Raw genomic sequence first — 17513 nt, 5'->3', positions numbered from 1 at the left:
TGGTGCGTACTAGTATTTACTTCCAATAAATGTCTTGTCATAGCCAGCCTAGTTTACTTTATAAGTCATGCTTTAACCACTAGGTGGAGCTATTTGAACAGAGAAGGGCAGCAAGTACAAATTGGCTGTTCTCATCCAAAACTGCGGAGGTTTGTATTAATTGGCCTAATCATAAAACTGTCATAGAAAGTTTAGCTGAAATTATATACTTTATGGAAACGTTATACACATTTCTCTAAATGTTTTCATAGCTTGAAGGCCACTTGTATACGTATACAAATAAGTATTATATATGTTTTTAAAATACTTCAAATAATTTCCTTCCAGCCCCTGCGTTTTTGCAGAAGGGACCCAAAGGCTCGTACCTGTCCCGTGTAAGTGTTCTCTGAACAGGTGACGCTATGGTTGAGGGGTTCTCTTTGAATAATTTTTGCTCACACTATCTTCCTCTTTAAATTGTGTTTTATTTATCATGGTAGGCTACTCAATTAGTTTAACTGTTGATGCAGCCAAATCCCAAACCGTCTGGCGGTCACGTGTGATTCCTAGTAACTTCGTCATGGCAGCTTATTTGGAGCGCACTCTGGAAATGAAAAGACACGCATTATCTAAGTTTCACATGCTGTGGACAAGTTTCTCCACTTCCCCTTAGCTCGCTGTGCTTCCAGTTGGGTAATACCTCCCGTTTATTTCAGTGTTTGCTTAAGTTCCTGTTACATGATGGCTAAAATGCAGAGTTAGATAGGATAATGCGTTGCTGTGCAGTGAACAGTCTGCCATCACAGACACCGTGAAGGCGATATCAATACTTTTATCTTTTATCTTTGGCAACTGATATCTCCCAGCTCAAAATGTATTCTCTCAACGGATTTCTTTGAGCTCTGGCAGAGGGATAAAAGAAATGTTTCCCCTTCTAGCCCAACTCATCCTGATTGTAATCGCCTCAATTTGTAAAGGTAAGTTAAATTATTATATTGAATATTTGTTTTGGTTGGTAATGCATGATACTTAAAATGATATCTGACCAGTCAAAATGCTGCTGACTGTTCAGACATAAGCCTGTGAGTTCTGGTAAATGCTTCTTTTGTTTTGGTTTCATAACATAATGTTTACTGGTGTCATGTGGGTTAATAAAAAAGGTCCTGGTAGTGAAATATGTATTGAATTTAGCTAGATAATAATTGCTATATGGTGATACTCTGTCATCCAATCAAAGTTTTAGATTATTATTTACAGTTAGAAATTGATCCCAAAGACAATGACTAAAAACTGCTAATTTAAATCAATTGTGTTAAAAGCTACTCTATTTTCTTCAATATGTTCTCTGGTGATAATTCTTCCTGAAAAATATAAAAGAAAAACACTGTTGACAACTGGCAGAAAGAAAAACAGATTTAATTTTGCTTTATTGTTTTTTGTTGGAAAGTTTGAACTATTCTCGAGTTACTTTGGGAGGATCAAGTGGACATGGATCAAAAATGATTGTAATTGTAGTTCAGTGAGCCCGCTGTGTTTGGGATAACAAAGCGTTTTATCCTAGAAAAACACATTTACATTTTTCGAACAGGATACAGTTTATTATGTGTCAAGAAAAGACCTCAAACTGCCCACAGCAGTTTACTAAAGCATGCTCAACATTGGAGTGAAACATACTTTATGAGCCATTCAAGAGCATCAAAGCCAAGTGTTACACATTTCTTCTTTCCACATTACAGATAAGTTTTTCTCTTGAGCTGGATACTTGTGATGACAGTGGCCTAATGAATGTTTCCAGTCTATAATATTAGCTTGAGAGTGGTCAGTTGGCAATGCTGTGATGTGGTATTCTTTGTTTTCCAAATACAGTGTTTCATTAGCTGCTGATGTTAAATGCACCACCATGTTGATCCTCTACAGTATTTTGGTCTATTGAGAATACTGATATCTCACTCTGGTGAAAGACAAGGTGTCTCCCTGTGATTGACACATATCCGTGCTAAACTGTGATTGAAGCCCTTGCTCAAACTTCATTACAGTTATTACAGAAAGATCTTAATTTATTAAACTCTACTATTGAACTTTGATTTCTTCCTAGAATAGTGTTCCCTGTGAATCCTCTCCCTCTGTGGTTTTGTTAAGGGCATGATCACGTTAAGTAATTGAATGGTTGCCAAACAGAATTTGTTGTGTAAAAAGGTGTAGGCATAATAAGTCCTAGCTTCAGCCTACACCTTTTCGGTTGGTTTATGTGGTTCTTTTTAAAGGAGAGAGCTATTGATATTAATGACCGAAATAAATAAATAAATAAATGAAATAATTGATTAGGATCAGGTAAAGGTACAGGGTTACACATATCCACAAGGAAACAGAGTTAACACCAGCACACAGTCCCCCTACAAAAAGATGTTTGAATCCCTATAACAGCCAAAGTGTTATTATTTCCTTCAGGCAAGCATGAGAACACCTGCAACGTTTTCCCTAAAGATCAGTACATTGAAGTGGGATCTGATACCAAGGTAGTGTGCCACTCCTCTTGTGTCCCTGGCAAGATCTCCTGGACGCTGAACAAAAGAGTCATAGATGAGAGCCTCTCGCACACCATCAACTCCTCACACACAGTCCTGTCACTGAGGAACTTCACTGAGCACAGTGCCACAGTGCTGTGCCGCAGTGCAGCTACTGAGGAGGTCCTTGGAGGCACCACCATCAGAACATACTGTAAGAAATGTTTTTTTAATTTTTTAAAACAGAGGGGTTTTAAAAAGAGATAAATTACTTGGCGCCAGGCTTCTCAGGGCTTTTAAGATCAATAACATTTTGAAATCATTTCTTAAAGCGACAGGTACGCCAGTTTTAAGCAGTCAGGATCAGTGTAATGTGATTGCTTTCCTAGTCTGAGTCAAAATCCTGTATGCAGAGTTTTGGATGAGGTTGAGGCGGGAGAGGGATTTTTCAGTCATCCAATCAATTTTATCAAATCCTTATTATATCATCTAAATATATATATATGTATATGTGTCTGTATTTGTTTGAAGATACATAAGGAAAATTAAAGATGGCTGAAACTGAATTTGCAATCTTTATCAAACATGACACCAACGTTATCGACTAGAAGTTATCTAATAGGACAGACAAGTACAACTTTAAAATGATAGAATTCTATGGATATTTATACAATGAAGGCAGTTTAACGGGTTGACAATGTTGTGATAATTGTTTGGTGGGCCATAGCTAAAATATATCTGAGCATCATCTGTGTAAAAATAGAAGCTGATATAATATTTTTGTCTGAGTTGGCCAAGAAAGAGCAAGTGAATAAAAAAGATGATTGGGCCTAGCACAGAGCCTTGGGGCACCCCACACTGATCACCTGTTGCAGCAGACCTGGCAATATCAACATAGAAACACCTGTCATCTAAGTAGCACCTAAACCATTTCACAACTAAAAATGAAATGACAATGATAAACATCCTTTTTTTGTAGCAAAACCCAGCAAAATATCCTGCATCTTGGATTATGATAATCAGGAAGCGGGAGGTGTACCAGAACTGCTCACATGCAACTGGGAGCATCAGATTAATCCTTCAAAGGACATAAACTACACTGTACTGAGGTTGGTTTTATATTTTCTTCCTTTTGAGTAATTTCCTCGGCAACAATTCTGTGTCTTGTGTATTACATATTAAACATGTTTTATTTTTTTCAGTGCCTCTTGGTTGCACCCTTTCCAGAGTGAAATCTGCAACTCACGTGTAACAACATGCACATCCAAATATAAAACTATTTCTGATAAAATACTTCTTTTCGGGGATTTCAATATCACTGTGAGAGCTAAATCTGCTGATTTTGAAGCTTACTCCGAAACTCAAGACTTTACCTCATATCACATATGTAAGTAACACAAAGTACATTTTCAAAAGATTATTATTTTAGATTTCTTTGTGTTTCAACATTGTTTTTTTCTAAATTTCCCTCAGGGAAAATTGTCCGCCCAAAGTTAGAAGTAACTCCCCGCCCTGATAGTCTATTGGTCAAGTGGACCCAAATGGACAGCTCAACAGAGAGTCAGTGTTTCTGTCAAGTCAAATACAGCAAGGTATGCCCATCTTTGATCTCTTGAATGCATCACTGGGCATTTGAAGAATTATCGGAAGCAACTTTGAAGCAGTGAAAACACTGTTGGATTGTACACAAATATGACCATCAATCACAAAATGGAAAAAGTGACCATAAACCACAGTTAGACCAAAGTTATTGTAATATCAATTGCTTCACTAGCAGGTGGGAAGCTTGAAATGCTGTTATATAATCCGTACTGCTGTGTTCCAGGTTGTTAGTCATTTAGTCAGTTAGATTTCGGGTTTCTGTCGTTGTTAACAATTCAAGCTTCAAGATTAATCAGGCACTGACAATACAATGAACAGTTAAAATCCGGAGGGAATTGTGCACCTATTTCAAGACAAATAAATATATTGGAGAACCCATTAGCTATGGTCAGAAAACAGCTAACGTTAGTATTCAGCCTCCTACTGGATAATATAACTCTTAGCTAGGAAGTACCTGAAAGCGACACAGTTTGGTAGTCTTACACGATAAAGGAGGAAAAGGCTTAAATTCCTTGGTAAAAAAAAATCTTAGCTTGGAACAACTAACTATTCAAAGTACTAGCTAGCTAACGGAATATAAGCTAACTTAATGATATCTTATAAGTGCTTGGATGCTAGCATTAGCTGTTGTTGAAAGGTAGCTAATGGGTCATCAAATATACTTATTCTACATTTATTTAACTTATAACATTATGTAGTAGAACATAATAACAGCATTTAAGCTTCCTACCCTGAGCATGTTTTCAAAAGAAAATGGCAGCTGTGTTAATGTCATGCATAGCGAAATAACAGTTACATAGAATATCAATCCCTCCATCTTGGATCATTGGTAGCAGACGCCAGAGTCCCGTGTTTAGGACATGTGAGCTTTCATGTCATTGACAAAAGCATTGACAATAAAGTAAAATATTCACTTATTTGGGTTTAATTAAGAATATTCTGTAACTTTGGATCAGAGCTTTTTAGAAAAGTCAGAATTTTTCTGGAACTGGAAATGAAATGTAGTGCCATGGGGAGTTAACTGCATTGCCAGTTAAACTGCAGCTGCTGTTGAACAGCTTCTGGCAGAAATGCATTATTAGTTCATCTTTACTGCTCCTTTGAAAATACAAAGTGTAAAAGCTGGTCCAGCTGTTATTGATTTTGCCTTGTTTTTATGCATTTTCTCTATCATAGCTTATTGAGGTCATTTGTGTTTCTGTTCCAGGCGATCAATGAAAGAACTACAGAGGTAAGTGACACATTATTTTCCTGGAAATGCATCTCATACCAACGTAACAAAGATGTAATGTGTTCAGCTTTGGACCCTTCAGTATTTCTCAAGGAATTTTAATAGATATTTCTAACTGAAATATATTTGTTTTTCCTAGTGGGTGATTGATAAAGCTCTAAACTGTGAAGACAAAGGAGAGATGATCATCGATAAAGTGGACTCCTGCAGTACTTACAAATTTGCAGTCCGCTGTGCTTTAGCGGAGGCCCCCTGGAGCGACTGGAGCCTCGAGAAGAAAGTTCTGACCAAACTCAACAGTAAGACCAATGTTGAAACTGCTTGTATCTGCACCAGAATTTTATGTTTTATTCATAATAATTGCAAAGGCCAGTAGATGACATATGAATGTCCCTCTTAAAGCTGATAGTCTGCAAGTGCAGCCACTTAATATGTCTGGATATATTTTCCATTACAATATGGTTCAGTCCAGCTGAAGCGTCATCAACTTAACTGTGCATTTATTATGTACTTCTAAATTGTAAATAAATACAAATAAACAATAAAATGATTAACATGTACAGGATATAAATATCAAATATTAAGACTTAAATTAAACATTTTTGGTTGTTCTTTTAAATCCGATCCGCTGTACCTTTGTCACAGGTGTTATAATTTGTTTTATATATTTGCTTGTTAATGAGTTTTATACAGATATGACCCAAAATGTTGTAGGTTCTTACTTGGGCCATGCCATACACTTCTACCAATATTCATTAAAATCAGGCCAGTCATTTTTGCTAATTCTGCTCATAACCAAACAGCACTTTCTTGGTGGAGGTAACCCGATACAGAGCCATTACGGGAAACGCTAAAGTGATCTGTTTCTTAAAGTATGCACGCCATCTGCCTTTTAGTGAGGGAAAAAACAAACCCCTATTACTGCGCATGTTAATAGTTACTTGTGGAAACATTTTCTTCTAGTTTTCATTAAAAATTAACTGGAATCAATAGTGATTGACTTCAATATAAGTGGGATATTAATGGAAAAGAAGCAACACATCTCATCCAATATTTATGTGATTCTAGGCAAACTACTTCATGGACTTGATAGAACACCATGTCGAGTTGGGTCTTCCTAAAAAAATAAATAAAATATCAACTAGACGTGCTGAAATCTGACTCACCGAGTTTCACGTTGAGACTTGAATGTGAATATTTTAAGATACACCTAACACAGAATCAGAAGTTAACTCTGTGTCTGACTCACACAGCACACATTAACACTGTTGCAGAGAACAGATAACAGATAATCGCAGGTCACATAAGAGCTTTTTATAAAGTCGAGGATGAGTCATTTTCAAGTGAGGGTTTGCAATGTGTTGCTATTATTCGACGAATGATGAGTGAAAGGAAGTTCTTGGTAAAACCCTGGAAACAAAAAACAGCTGTGACTATGAAGTCAAGATGTCGCTTCAGCTGAGACCCAAACCATTCAGATAAATGTTATTGTATTGTATCATCATATTTCTGTGTGTATTATAACCGTTTACAGTGACTGATGTGAAGCTGCGTCTTTGGAGAAAAGTAGCTGAACCACTGAAAAATGGGTTAAGAACAGTTCGAGCCATGTGGACAGTAAGGAAGTCTCTGGATGTTCCCTTTCTGAAAAGCACTTCCTTCATCTCCAAACTCTTCATTCAACTTTAAAGCCTACTTTTCCTGCTTTATTTGACCCATTAACCTCCTTTTTTCACACTGTCCACACAGGGGATTCCTTCAACATGCCAAGACACATTTACCTACATGATCAAGCAGCAAAAGACTGGAGAAAATTCCACTCAAACTGTATGTGGTAATGCAACTTGTGATGTTGAAGTGAACCAAGATGCACACAGAATAACTCTCACAGTCCTCCAAAATGACACCCTGCCTGTGGAGGACTCTGTTTATGTTCCAGCCGTTGGAGAGAGTGAGTTTGAATGCTATCGATTGAGCTTTTTTTAATGGGTAGCCACAATTCATGGATCATATTGCTACGTTTTAATGGATAAATGTTTTCATCTGATGCATGTTGGGAATCTGATATCAAGCAATTAGCTTCTGCTCACTTGGCAGGCCTCCCTCAAGTTACCGACATCCAGACCCGGAACTATGAAGGTGTTCTTTTGGTCAGCTGGAAGGCTCCAATTCAGCCTGTCAGCGGTTACATGATCGACTACACACACGATGGAAATCAGTTCCACTGGATGGAGACCAAATACACCAATGTTAAGCTGATTGGTAGGTTAGTGAACAGACTGATGATGAGTTAACATTGATAGATGGCATGGAACCTCTGTAATCATCTCCATCATGCTGATTCATGTGCTGGGACTTAACTTGCTTGACAATCAGATCAATTTGTATTTCAAATGATAGAGATCAAATGATCGATGAGACTTTTATGTGCTTCTCAGTAATGCATTAGCAAGACAGTTTTCGAGAACTGTGACTCATGTCTCACAGAGATGGGATATGCTAGAGTCTGCTCCGCCTCATTCCCTCAAATCAAACAGAAACTTGACAAAAGCTAAACACAGAAATGCTTTTCAGACAGTTGAAAAGCTTCACAAATCCTCATCTTTTAAACCTTTCTTACATCAGATTGGCGGGACTTGGTCCAAACATTTCTGTCACTTTAGCAAACTGACAATCTGGCATTTGCTCACAAAACCTGCCATGATTGGCGAGCTGTGCAGAGATGCAAGGAGTCAGGGATTTACCTTTTTGACCTGGCTCTAAATTCAATCTTTATACTGTAATAATTCAGAACCAATAAACTTAGACTCAAATGCAGAGGAAAGTCCATATGACGAAATCCGGTTTGTAAGAAAAGTTCTTTACTATAACGTTCTTGGGTCAGCAAGGGCAGAAGGGTTCAAAAACCAGGCAAGCAAACACAAGGAAACCAAGACTGGAGAGCATGAACACACTAAGGTGACACATGGGTGTTTATACAGGCCAGACTAATTTCAAATTAGACATAGGTGTCGGGGAAAACTGGCAGGGAACTGAACAATGGCAGGAATTAATACTAGGCATTATGGTGCGTCCCATTTACCTCGGAAGTCAGAATTCAGAACTGGGAATGACCCGAGTTGACCGCGTTCCAGTACAACAAGTTGGAAAACCAAGATATGGATATGGATATGGAAATTCAGACTTCCGAGTACAAATGGAACGCACCATTACACACAAGCACCAGGATACAATATAAAACAGGAAGTGAACACAAAACAAATGAAAACATAAAAACAGGTTAAACAATATCACAGAAACAAGTATTTCTGCCACCTTTCATGTGAGCGATTGATTGTAACAGCTAATGCTAATGCATTTGTGCTAAATGGTAACATTTTGCACAACAGCACAACAATACTGACAGCATTAAAATGTTTAACAGGTATAATGTTCAGCAAGCTCACCATCTTAGTTCATCGTGTTAACATTGGCTACTAAGAAGTAATGGTAAAATACAGCTGAGGCTGAAGGGAATGAAGGGAAAAAATTGGAAGAATGGTGCAAAATTACAATTCAAGATTTTGCCCAAGTTATCTGGCACCTGATTAGGATGCTTCCTGGGCACCTCTCTATGGAGGTTTTCCAGGTAGGTCCAACTGGGAGGAGACCCAGAGCTCGCTGGAGGGATCTCCTGGCCTGGGAACGCCTTGAGATCCCCCAGAAGAAGCTGGAAAATGTTGTTAGGGCAATGGACATCTGGGCTAACTTGCTTAACCTGCTGTCAATGTTACCTGACCTCGGATAGGCGAAGGAAAATGGATGGATGCATGGCTGGGTGGATATTACAATTCATTGTAGTTTGTATAAGAAAAATGGCTGAACAAATTGTCATCCAAGTTTTATTCAATTGTCTCAGAGCACTTGGTTTAACACACTGATAATGAACTGCAACAATCCATGTGGGCCATTGTTACATTATAAATGTGTTTCCTCTCGTCGACCCACAGGCACTGTCTGAGAAAGGCACAAAGCCCCAAACACAGAATTTTAAAAGCTAAAAAACAAAAGTCAACCTCATGTCGGCTTTTGGGAAAATTCAGGGGAAATGCAAATTCAGTAGAAGTTGTCCTCAGGGGAGCGCGATCTCAATAAAAAGATTGAAGTGGATGACATTGCTAGCCCCAAAGCCACGCTGCTAGCATGGCTAAAAAGCTAGCAGGACCAGTAGTCGAAGACGTATTACATCTCTATGGCTTTAATGTGTTTTAACAATCATAGTTTACTGTAATAGATTTTCATGACTATGTTCCCTTTCCCACAGGCCTCCTGGATAAGAAACCATACAATATAACAGTTACTCCCCTCCTTGATGGCAGAACAGGTCATGGCACACAAGCTCTTCAGATCTGCTCCAGAGTCGGAGGTACATCATCCAGATTACTTTATGATTCTTAAAAAGTATTTTTCCTCCCGTGTCTGATTTTGAAAACGTGACCCCTACAGATCCAGGGAATGTCTCCATCGTCAATGTTGAGGCTTACGACAAAAGCGCCTTTGTGAGCTGGGATGTGACGACACAGAAGGAGTGCAGCGATGCTGTTGTCAGATACACCGTCTTCTACACTGCACAGAACGGACCACAGCTCAGTGAGTCAAACACTGACTTATGTGTTTGCAAATTAATTGAATATATTCATTTCCTTTCATGACATTTCTGTCCTGGTGTTCTGTAGATGTTACTGCAGATGGCAAAAGGCAGTACATCTCTTTGAAAGATCTGACTCCAGACACGCAATACCACCTCTATGTTCAGGCCACAGCTCGTACTGGATCTACCCAAAGCAGCGAGTGGCTGTTTATAACCAAGAGATTTGGTGAGTAGTCTGCAAGGGCTTCTTTTGTGACGCATTTTACACACATTTTAGCCCTAGTGCTGCAGAAGGGATCTACAGGAGTGACTGAAAATGTTGCATACTTGCGCAGACTTACTAACAACAAGGTGACTAAAACTAGCTGATAGTACTTCTGAATACTTCTGAATTTCCACATAGTTGATTTTGGCATTTAGTGGCGTATTTTGATGGTTACATGACTTTTGTCGCTGCATGCTTTGGCATGTCAGGTGGAATGTGGAGTCGGCCCAAGCAACATTTTCCAGCTCCTTCTTGGAAGATGAGATATGTAATCTCTCCAGCGTATTCTGAGTCTACATCTGGGCGTCCTTCTAGTTGTATGTGCCTGGAAAACGTCCACCAGGAAGGCAGCCAGGCACAGTCTGATCACATGCCAGACCCACCTCAACTGGCTCCTTTATACTTAAAGGAACAGCAGACCTTTCAGAGCTCGAATGTCTGAGCGCCTTATCTTATTCCTAATGCTGATCCAAGTCATCCTTTGATACAAACATCGATCAGCCATAACATTATGACCACCTGCCTAATATAGTGTAGGTCCATTTTTGCCGCGCTAACAGCCCTGACCCGTCGAGGCATGGACTCTATGAGACCTCTGAAGGTGTGCTGAGGTATCTGGCACCAAGACGTTAGCAGCAGATCCTTTAAGTCCTGTAAGTTAGGAGGTGGGGCCTCCATGGATCTGACCTGTTTGTCCAGCACATCCCACAGATGCTCCATTGGATTGAGATCTGGGGAATGTGGAGGCCAAGTCAACACCTTGAACTCGCTGTCCTTCAAACCATTCCTGAACCATCTCTGCAGTGTGACAGGGCGCATTATCCTGCTGAAAGAGGCCACTGCTATTAGGGAATACTGTTTCCATAAAGGGGCGTACTTGGTCTGCAACAATGTTTAGGTAGGTGGTACGTGTCGAAGTAACATCCACATGAAGGGCAGGACCAAAGGTTTCCCAGCAGAACATTGCTGTCAGGATTAATAAGATAAACACCGACATCATTACTCATTAAAACAATATCATGAGTAATCCAGATGTTATGCGATCCCTGCAGTGTTTTCTAACCACAAGTTGACCTCAGAACATCGCAACTTTCCCATCAGTGAGAAGAAAATGTTTTTAATTCACTGATGTATCCAAGAGCTTTTTTCAGATGTAAGTCATTTCTTTCTTTCTTCAACAGACCCGAGGCTCGTCACGGCTCTGCTCGTCTGCGGGAGCATCTCAATGGTTCTTGTGTTGTCTTTCGGATTGTGCTGTGCTGTGCAGTAAGTTTCCGTGTTTTACTGCATCATACACTGATGAGGTTATATAAAAACACTGGCCATTTCCATGTCAGCATTATAAAAGGTGTATGGATTTTGTGGTCATACAGTCAGTAACTTTTATATGTGTGACATGGATATCTTGAAAGTGTCTCTGAGTGATGCTCATTATTTGTTTGACAGGTGGAAGAAATTCAAGGACAAGCCGGTGCCTAACCCTGGAGATAGTTCTGTGGCAGGGTGGTCATTAGCAAGTCATCAACAGGTGAACACAAGTGGCTGATGGGGAGACAGAATTGTGGTCATGGTGAAAATTTCAAACAGGTTTTGCTTTACTGATGGGATAGGAATAAAAACGTAAAAGTGTATCACAGAGGTTTGTACCTATGACTCGCTGGCGTTAGCCTCCACCTCAGTAAAATCTCAATTACGTATGTAAAGCCTGATAACTAAGATAAGATAATACCTGATCCTCAGGGGGGAAATTCAGTGAAACTAACATTAGTTGATCAAAAAAAAAGGCTTTTTGCCTTTATTAAATAGGACAGCTAAGAAGAGATGAGATGTGTGGGGAGTAGAGAGTGGGGGGTGACGTGCACCAAATGATTGGCAGACCGAGAGTCGAGCCTGCAATCGTTGGATCAGCAACTGTGGCCTGTGTACATGGGATGCCTGCTCTACCCACTGAGTAAAACCAGCGGCCCGCTATGATACATTTTAATCAGTATTTGACCAATCTCTGATCCCACCGGCTATAGTCTGACGACGATGTAACCTCTGGGGACAACGGTGAGCATGCCGGGCGTGTAGGGCGTGTGAAGACTTTCTTTTCCGCGTGCTGCATTATTCCCAGAAAAGTAAACTGTTTTTCTTGTGATTGACTTTAATTAACGGGTCTTACCTTTGCCGAATTTAGAGCATCATGATGCAGATTAGTAAAAAGTAAAGATAAGCTTTGTCAGGTCTGTCCTCAAGAGGAGAAGAAAAATACTTTAAAATGCTCGTTTGTTGAACGGAGGTCGGATCGATCATTTCTGATGCATTCGAGGAAATCTAAACGCTGAACAGCTTTAATGAAACAGCTTCAGGGAATTTATCTCAAGTTGAATTTTAGATCTAGAACAGATTGTTAGCTGTTAGCATGCAATTAGAAGCTAAATCATCATCAGATGACGCTGATGGGAGCCGGGATGTCATTATAGTGCATTACATTCCGCCTGCTTTTGCTCTCCACGCGGACTGTTTTTCCTGCATACGCCGCAGCCTGCTGATACGTGATTGGTCAATATTACGCCGACTACAAACGTACTACAAACGGAAACCAGAACACTTGACGTCCCAGAAATCCACGTCCCTGCCTACAGATTCTACATTTGTTTGTAGAATCTGTAAATAGAGATTAGTATTTGACAAATTATATTTCCCAACACAGTCAGTTTGGCCTGAAAGTCACAAAACTTTGAATATATTGAGTCAAAATTACATGTTTTATTGCATTGTTCTTACTAAAGCCAAAATTTCCAGGTCACATCTCTCTGGTTAAAAACTAAATCAGTGGTTTTAGAAAGAGAAGCGTTTTATTGTCATTTTTCTGTATGTAAAGTTTTATTTCCTGGATATGCTGATATGTAATCCTGTTCATCCTCTGTGTGTTTGTGCGTGTGTGGAAATGTCCATCGGGAACATGCCCCATCCAGCCATTCAGTATTCCATGTGAAAGTCACTATGACAGAGTTTACCCAGAAGGACCCAGGAGAAAGTCCACCCCTCCTCTACCGAAAGGCCGTAACCCAACCAGAGACCAGATGGAGGAATACACAGTCCCAGACATAGTTCCATCACCAGACACACAGAATAAAGACCCAGCTGAACCTGGAGAGTTCAATCCATCATCTCCTGGAGAATCCACTGCGCTGCTTCTTTTAGAGAACAACCAGTTGAGCCCGTATCGAAGTCAGAGCTCAGTGGAAGCTGCTGTTCAGGGGACCGGCAAACAGAGTAAGCATGTGGCAGTGAAACAGCAAGAAAAGACGGGACCGGCGACTGTTTATGTCACTTTGGACATGTTTGATCACGGCAACAGACACGGGAGGGAAATAGAAGCTGAACCATGAGACATTGAAAGAATCCAGATCAGCCAATGATTGAAGCAGGTATAATTTAATCAAAGACTTCTGACTGGGGGTGGATGCAGAAATGAGACACATGGCCGAATGTTAGTAATGTAAGAAAGATAGCAACTGGAGTGCTGTCACTCATATTCCAAACCATAGACTGTATAAAAAGATGGACAACATGACAGCTCCCTAGAAGTGAAGCCAAACCCTCTCTATCGCCCACTGCTGACTGGCTGCAGTATAGGTCATGAAGCCCACCTCCTCCATGGTAACAGAAGGGACATGAATCAAACTATAAAATCAAAATACACGCCAAATAAATTTTTCTGTCATTATAGTTAGTGATTATCATGCTGATTTACGTCCAAGTGTTCATTCTTCTGACAAATTTATTTTTAAATAGTTATCTGATGCTGTAAAAAGGATGATTGACAGCTCTGTTGATAAATATGGCTCCTGCAGCCGATCTGTTCCTGATTAGCAGAAAAGAGGAGGAACGGCGAGAGGAGACGTAACAAAAACAATCACTACAGTCATTGAAGTTTACATATCTGTGAATGTTAACCTCAGACCAACACAAAGAAGCTGCTCTGCTGTTAAACACGCCAACATGAGGGATCTTTGCCATTTTCTTCCCAGTAATTGAAGTGTGTGTTTTGGTTAAAGGAAATGGCTATGGCGGCTCCACCCACCAATCTCTACTGCACAGTCTCCGGCTCCAAATGACGTCACCCTCGGTAGATGGCAGCGCAGGCTGTTTTGGCATCAATTTCGTACAATGAGAGTAGATGGAGACACGTCGTCCATCTTTATATACAGTCATTGGTTCAAACCCAAAGACAGTAGCTTTGAGTGGAAGTACACCTGAAGAACCAACCATCAGATGAGACGAAGAGTTATAGTTATAGTGGCCTTCTATTTTGAAACCTTTGATACTAGATCATTGAAATCTACAAACAACTCACATTTTAATAAAAAACATTAACTTCAGTAAGCAAAATTGGCAGCCATCTTGGATTTTAAAATGGTAAATTGGCAACAACCAAGCCAAGTTTCATTATTGTAATATAATGTTCTTGTCTTTTCTGGTTTCTGCTCCACTATTCTATGACAGTGTGTGGCATCATCTAGCTTGGCATTGTGTATACTGTTGTATGGAAGTAAAGATTATAATATCACACATTATCACTATGGTAATAAAATAGGATGCTTTGGTAAAGTCAAAGTACATGTTTCTACTATGTGCCCTTTCTCGCTACAAATATGTAATATTTATAGCAAAACAATGTGTGTTGTATAGAGGTAACTGTATATTCCTCGAGGACCAGTCTCTTGAAAAACAAAGTCACAACTCTTAATGAAGTTTAAATTAGATTTTCTTTCCATATTTTTAACATGTATAACAAACGTACATGTACAGCCTGCATCACATTATCACGCTTTGTACAGTGAGCATGCAAAGGATTTTTTGTTAACATTGCAAGTAAATACAGTGTTGTAAAAATCATAATATTAGCAGTGAGTTATAATAAGCTTCTCATATATTTTTTTGTTTATCAGTGATATCTGCACTTGTTTAAATAGTAAAACCTATTTGTTGACACTGGAAAGCTGTTACTCAGTTTCAAACTTTGCATCAAATTTAGGAAAGACAACTTTAAGCTTCCTTATAGTGCAGCATTTCATGTATTTTTTGTATGAAATGAGTGGAAAAAAGCTACAGAAACTGCCCTTAATAAGCTGTTAAAACATAATCAAATGCATTATTAAAAATGTTGCTTATATTTTCTTTGTTGTGTTTGTTCAGTGCTTTAAAATGTGTTAATTACCCAAGGACACTGTAACATTGAATAAATATTCACTGTGTAAAACTGGTTTCAAAACATGTCTGTTTTTTTCCAACAAAGGAGCAACAGTCTAACTGTTTAACAACCCACATTTTGTTTCTCATTCAAGTAAAGACATGTATTCTTATGTCTGAGCATCTGGAGCAGTGTTGTGACCAAATCATCTTTGCTCAAGTCTCAAGTCATTTGGTCCAAGTCTCTAGCAAGTCTCGAGTCATTTTTTTTCCGTATTGAGGAGTAACGAGTACGACTGATGAGGCTTCTCTTTGGGGCTTTGCTGTTGGGTGTTGCTATAGCGAGGAATTTGACTGACAGCCAGTCATCCAATCGTGACAATCACATACCTGGGAGCTTTTTGAGTTGTCCAATCATGATTCCCAGTTTGCGCTGCACACAGACTTGATAGTTAGACAGAAACGTGACAAAATTTAATTTTATCATTTGATATTTTACAGCTAACATTCAAACTTATGAACGCACGTAAGTCATCCGAGTCATCATGCCTCAAGTCAAGTCAAGTCACAAGTCCACATCTCTGATCTGGAGTACCTCTGCTTTATGTTAAAAGAAAATTAGACAGCTCTCTTATTTTGCGGTAAAGACTAATGTTACACTGTTTCCTCTGAAAGAATGTTTTTGTACATTTCTTAGTGTCTTTTACATACTTGTTATGGTGTAGCTGTTTATGGTACACTTGTTTTATAATACAATGTTGACTTTATAATTCTCTTATTGCTATCTGTGTATTATTCTGCAATACTGGCAGCTATATTTATCTCAAACGGTTGTTAAGCCTGTCTCCCAATAAAATTACACATGCATTATAATATCAGAGTGTTAAAGCTACTGTGAGGAACTTTCAGTTTGTGTTCATTTTGGCGGCCCTGTGGACAAAGCTGTACCTCTTATCTCTTAGCTGATTTTGTCCTGCTTTCTTTAACAGTCATATGTATCACTCACTTTGAATTTTTGCCCTGGAAAATGTAAACAGAGGCAGTGTGCAGTTAATCGCTTCATCTGACAACTACTATTTAACTGTACAGAAATAATCAATCTTGTCGCTGGTCTGGTCTGGTTTGCTTTTGTAGGTCATACAGTCATCAGACTAAACTTAAACTAAACTCCTCACAGGAGCTTTAAATAAAGAGATTATTGCTCTCCAGGAATTTTGTAGCTGTATGTACTGTCTCATATTTACCTACAGGTGGCAGTGTGATGCAGGGTGTCGTCTGAAAAATAGACTTAAACAAAGAGAAGAATAAGGCTAGCTATTCTTATATTTTTAAATTTAATTTTTGTTTTGTATTTTTATTTCGTGTATTTATATATATATATATATATATATTTTTTTTTTTTTGTTAAGGTTCTCTCACTTTGTTTTCTAAATATTTAGTATTGAATACGGTAGTTAGAGTCCTGATCCACACTCCATACCAGTTGGTGGCGGTAATGCACCATAACGTTATTTTCCAACCGCCATAAAATACAACAAAGAAGAAGAAAAACAAGGCTAGCTAGTTTAGCCTTATCTAGCTAGCACGTTTGGTTACTGAACTGAGGTTGTGCTAGCTAATTGCCAATAATCTTGATTTAAGGAAAACAGACTCAGAAGATAACCTTATTTTTGGGATGCGGATTTTCACGGTATTCGCAATAACCCGTGTCGTGTATTTGTCTGTCGGCCCGTCAGCATGTTGATCGGGTTTAAACTTGTTGGATGATTCTTCTGCATTAGTCGCTGAAGGGCCCTGAGTCCGCGGGGCTCGCGTGAGAGACATACGGGAATCCCCCCCCCCCCTGCTCCGAGGGAAGGTATATCCAGCCTTAGGCTAGCTTGTTATAGTTGCTGTCTAAAACCTCTTCTAAAGATGTCACATACTGGACCCCCTCCTCGGTGGCGTAACTGCCCCAGAAGAGGACAACCTGTGGAAGGTAAGAATGAAGAACCTCACGTCAGATTAAACAGGTTTATTTACGTGCTGCTGTTGCTACAAGCTCAGCTAGGTGATTCAGTGCAACTTGAATCAGTCATACATGCTGGTAGGACATGACTGAAAGGAGTTTTTTTAATGTTG

The 17513-nt window shown here is 39.3% G+C and overlaps 2 protein-coding genes across 2 annotated transcripts in view; both read left to right on the top strand.

Moving 5' to 3' along the window:
- The first annotated feature begins 823 nt into the window (after nucleotides 1–823).
- Nucleotides 824–15447, top strand: LOC138583322 (interleukin-31 receptor subunit alpha-like). The gene is made up of 16 exons (XM_069655386.1): nucleotides 824–956; nucleotides 2428–2697; nucleotides 3463–3592; nucleotides 3686–3870; nucleotides 3957–4075; nucleotides 5293–5316; nucleotides 5456–5615; nucleotides 6851–6933; nucleotides 7066–7267; nucleotides 7414–7578; nucleotides 9620–9721; nucleotides 9802–9945; nucleotides 10032–10172; nucleotides 11393–11477; nucleotides 11658–11739; nucleotides 13172–15447. Exons 1-16 carry the CDS (start codon nucleotides 902–904, stop codon nucleotides 13586–13588), a joined length of 2364 nt encoding a protein of 787 aa, XP_069511487.1. The 5' UTR covers nucleotides 824–901; the 3' UTR covers nucleotides 13589–15447.
- Nucleotides 15448–16985: 1538 nt separating this feature from the next.
- rngtt (RNA guanylyltransferase and 5'-phosphatase) overlaps nucleotides 16986–17513 on the top strand; it is a 107014-nt gene continuing 106486 nt past the window's right edge. The window contains exon 1 of the mRNA XM_069657665.1: nucleotides 16986–17370. Within this exon, the coding sequence (XP_069513766.1) occupies nucleotides 17307–17370 (64 nt within the window). The 5' untranslated portion in view covers nucleotides 16986–17306. The remainder of the gene's footprint in view (nucleotides 17371–17513) is intronic.

Source organism: Semicossyphus pulcher, unplaced genomic scaffold, assembly GCF_022749685.1.
Source record: "Semicossyphus pulcher isolate SPU_LCO1_2020_fin unplaced genomic scaffold, fSemPul1.0.p SCAF_11, whole genome shotgun sequence".
Classification (NCBI taxonomy): domain Eukaryota; kingdom Metazoa; phylum Chordata; class Actinopteri; order Labriformes; family Labridae; genus Semicossyphus; species Semicossyphus pulcher.
Note: the sequence above shows the minus strand (reverse complement) of the source record. Positions and strands in the feature narration are given on the sequence as shown.

Bases quoted from the DNA above. Each gene is read 5' to 3' on its own strand.
- LOC138583322 (XM_069655386.1), top strand. From the start codon at position 902: ATGTTTCCCCTTCTAGCCCAACTCATCCTGATTGTAATCGCCTCAATT. The intron at 7,268-7,413 runs GTGAGTTTGAAT...CTCACTTGGCAG, and splicing joins TGTTCCAGCCGTTGGAGAGA to GCCTCCCTCAAGTTACCGAC. The intron at 9,722-9,801 runs GTACATCATCCA...TGACCCCTACAG, and splicing joins GATCTGCTCCAGAGTCGGAG to ATCCAGGGAATGTCTCCATC.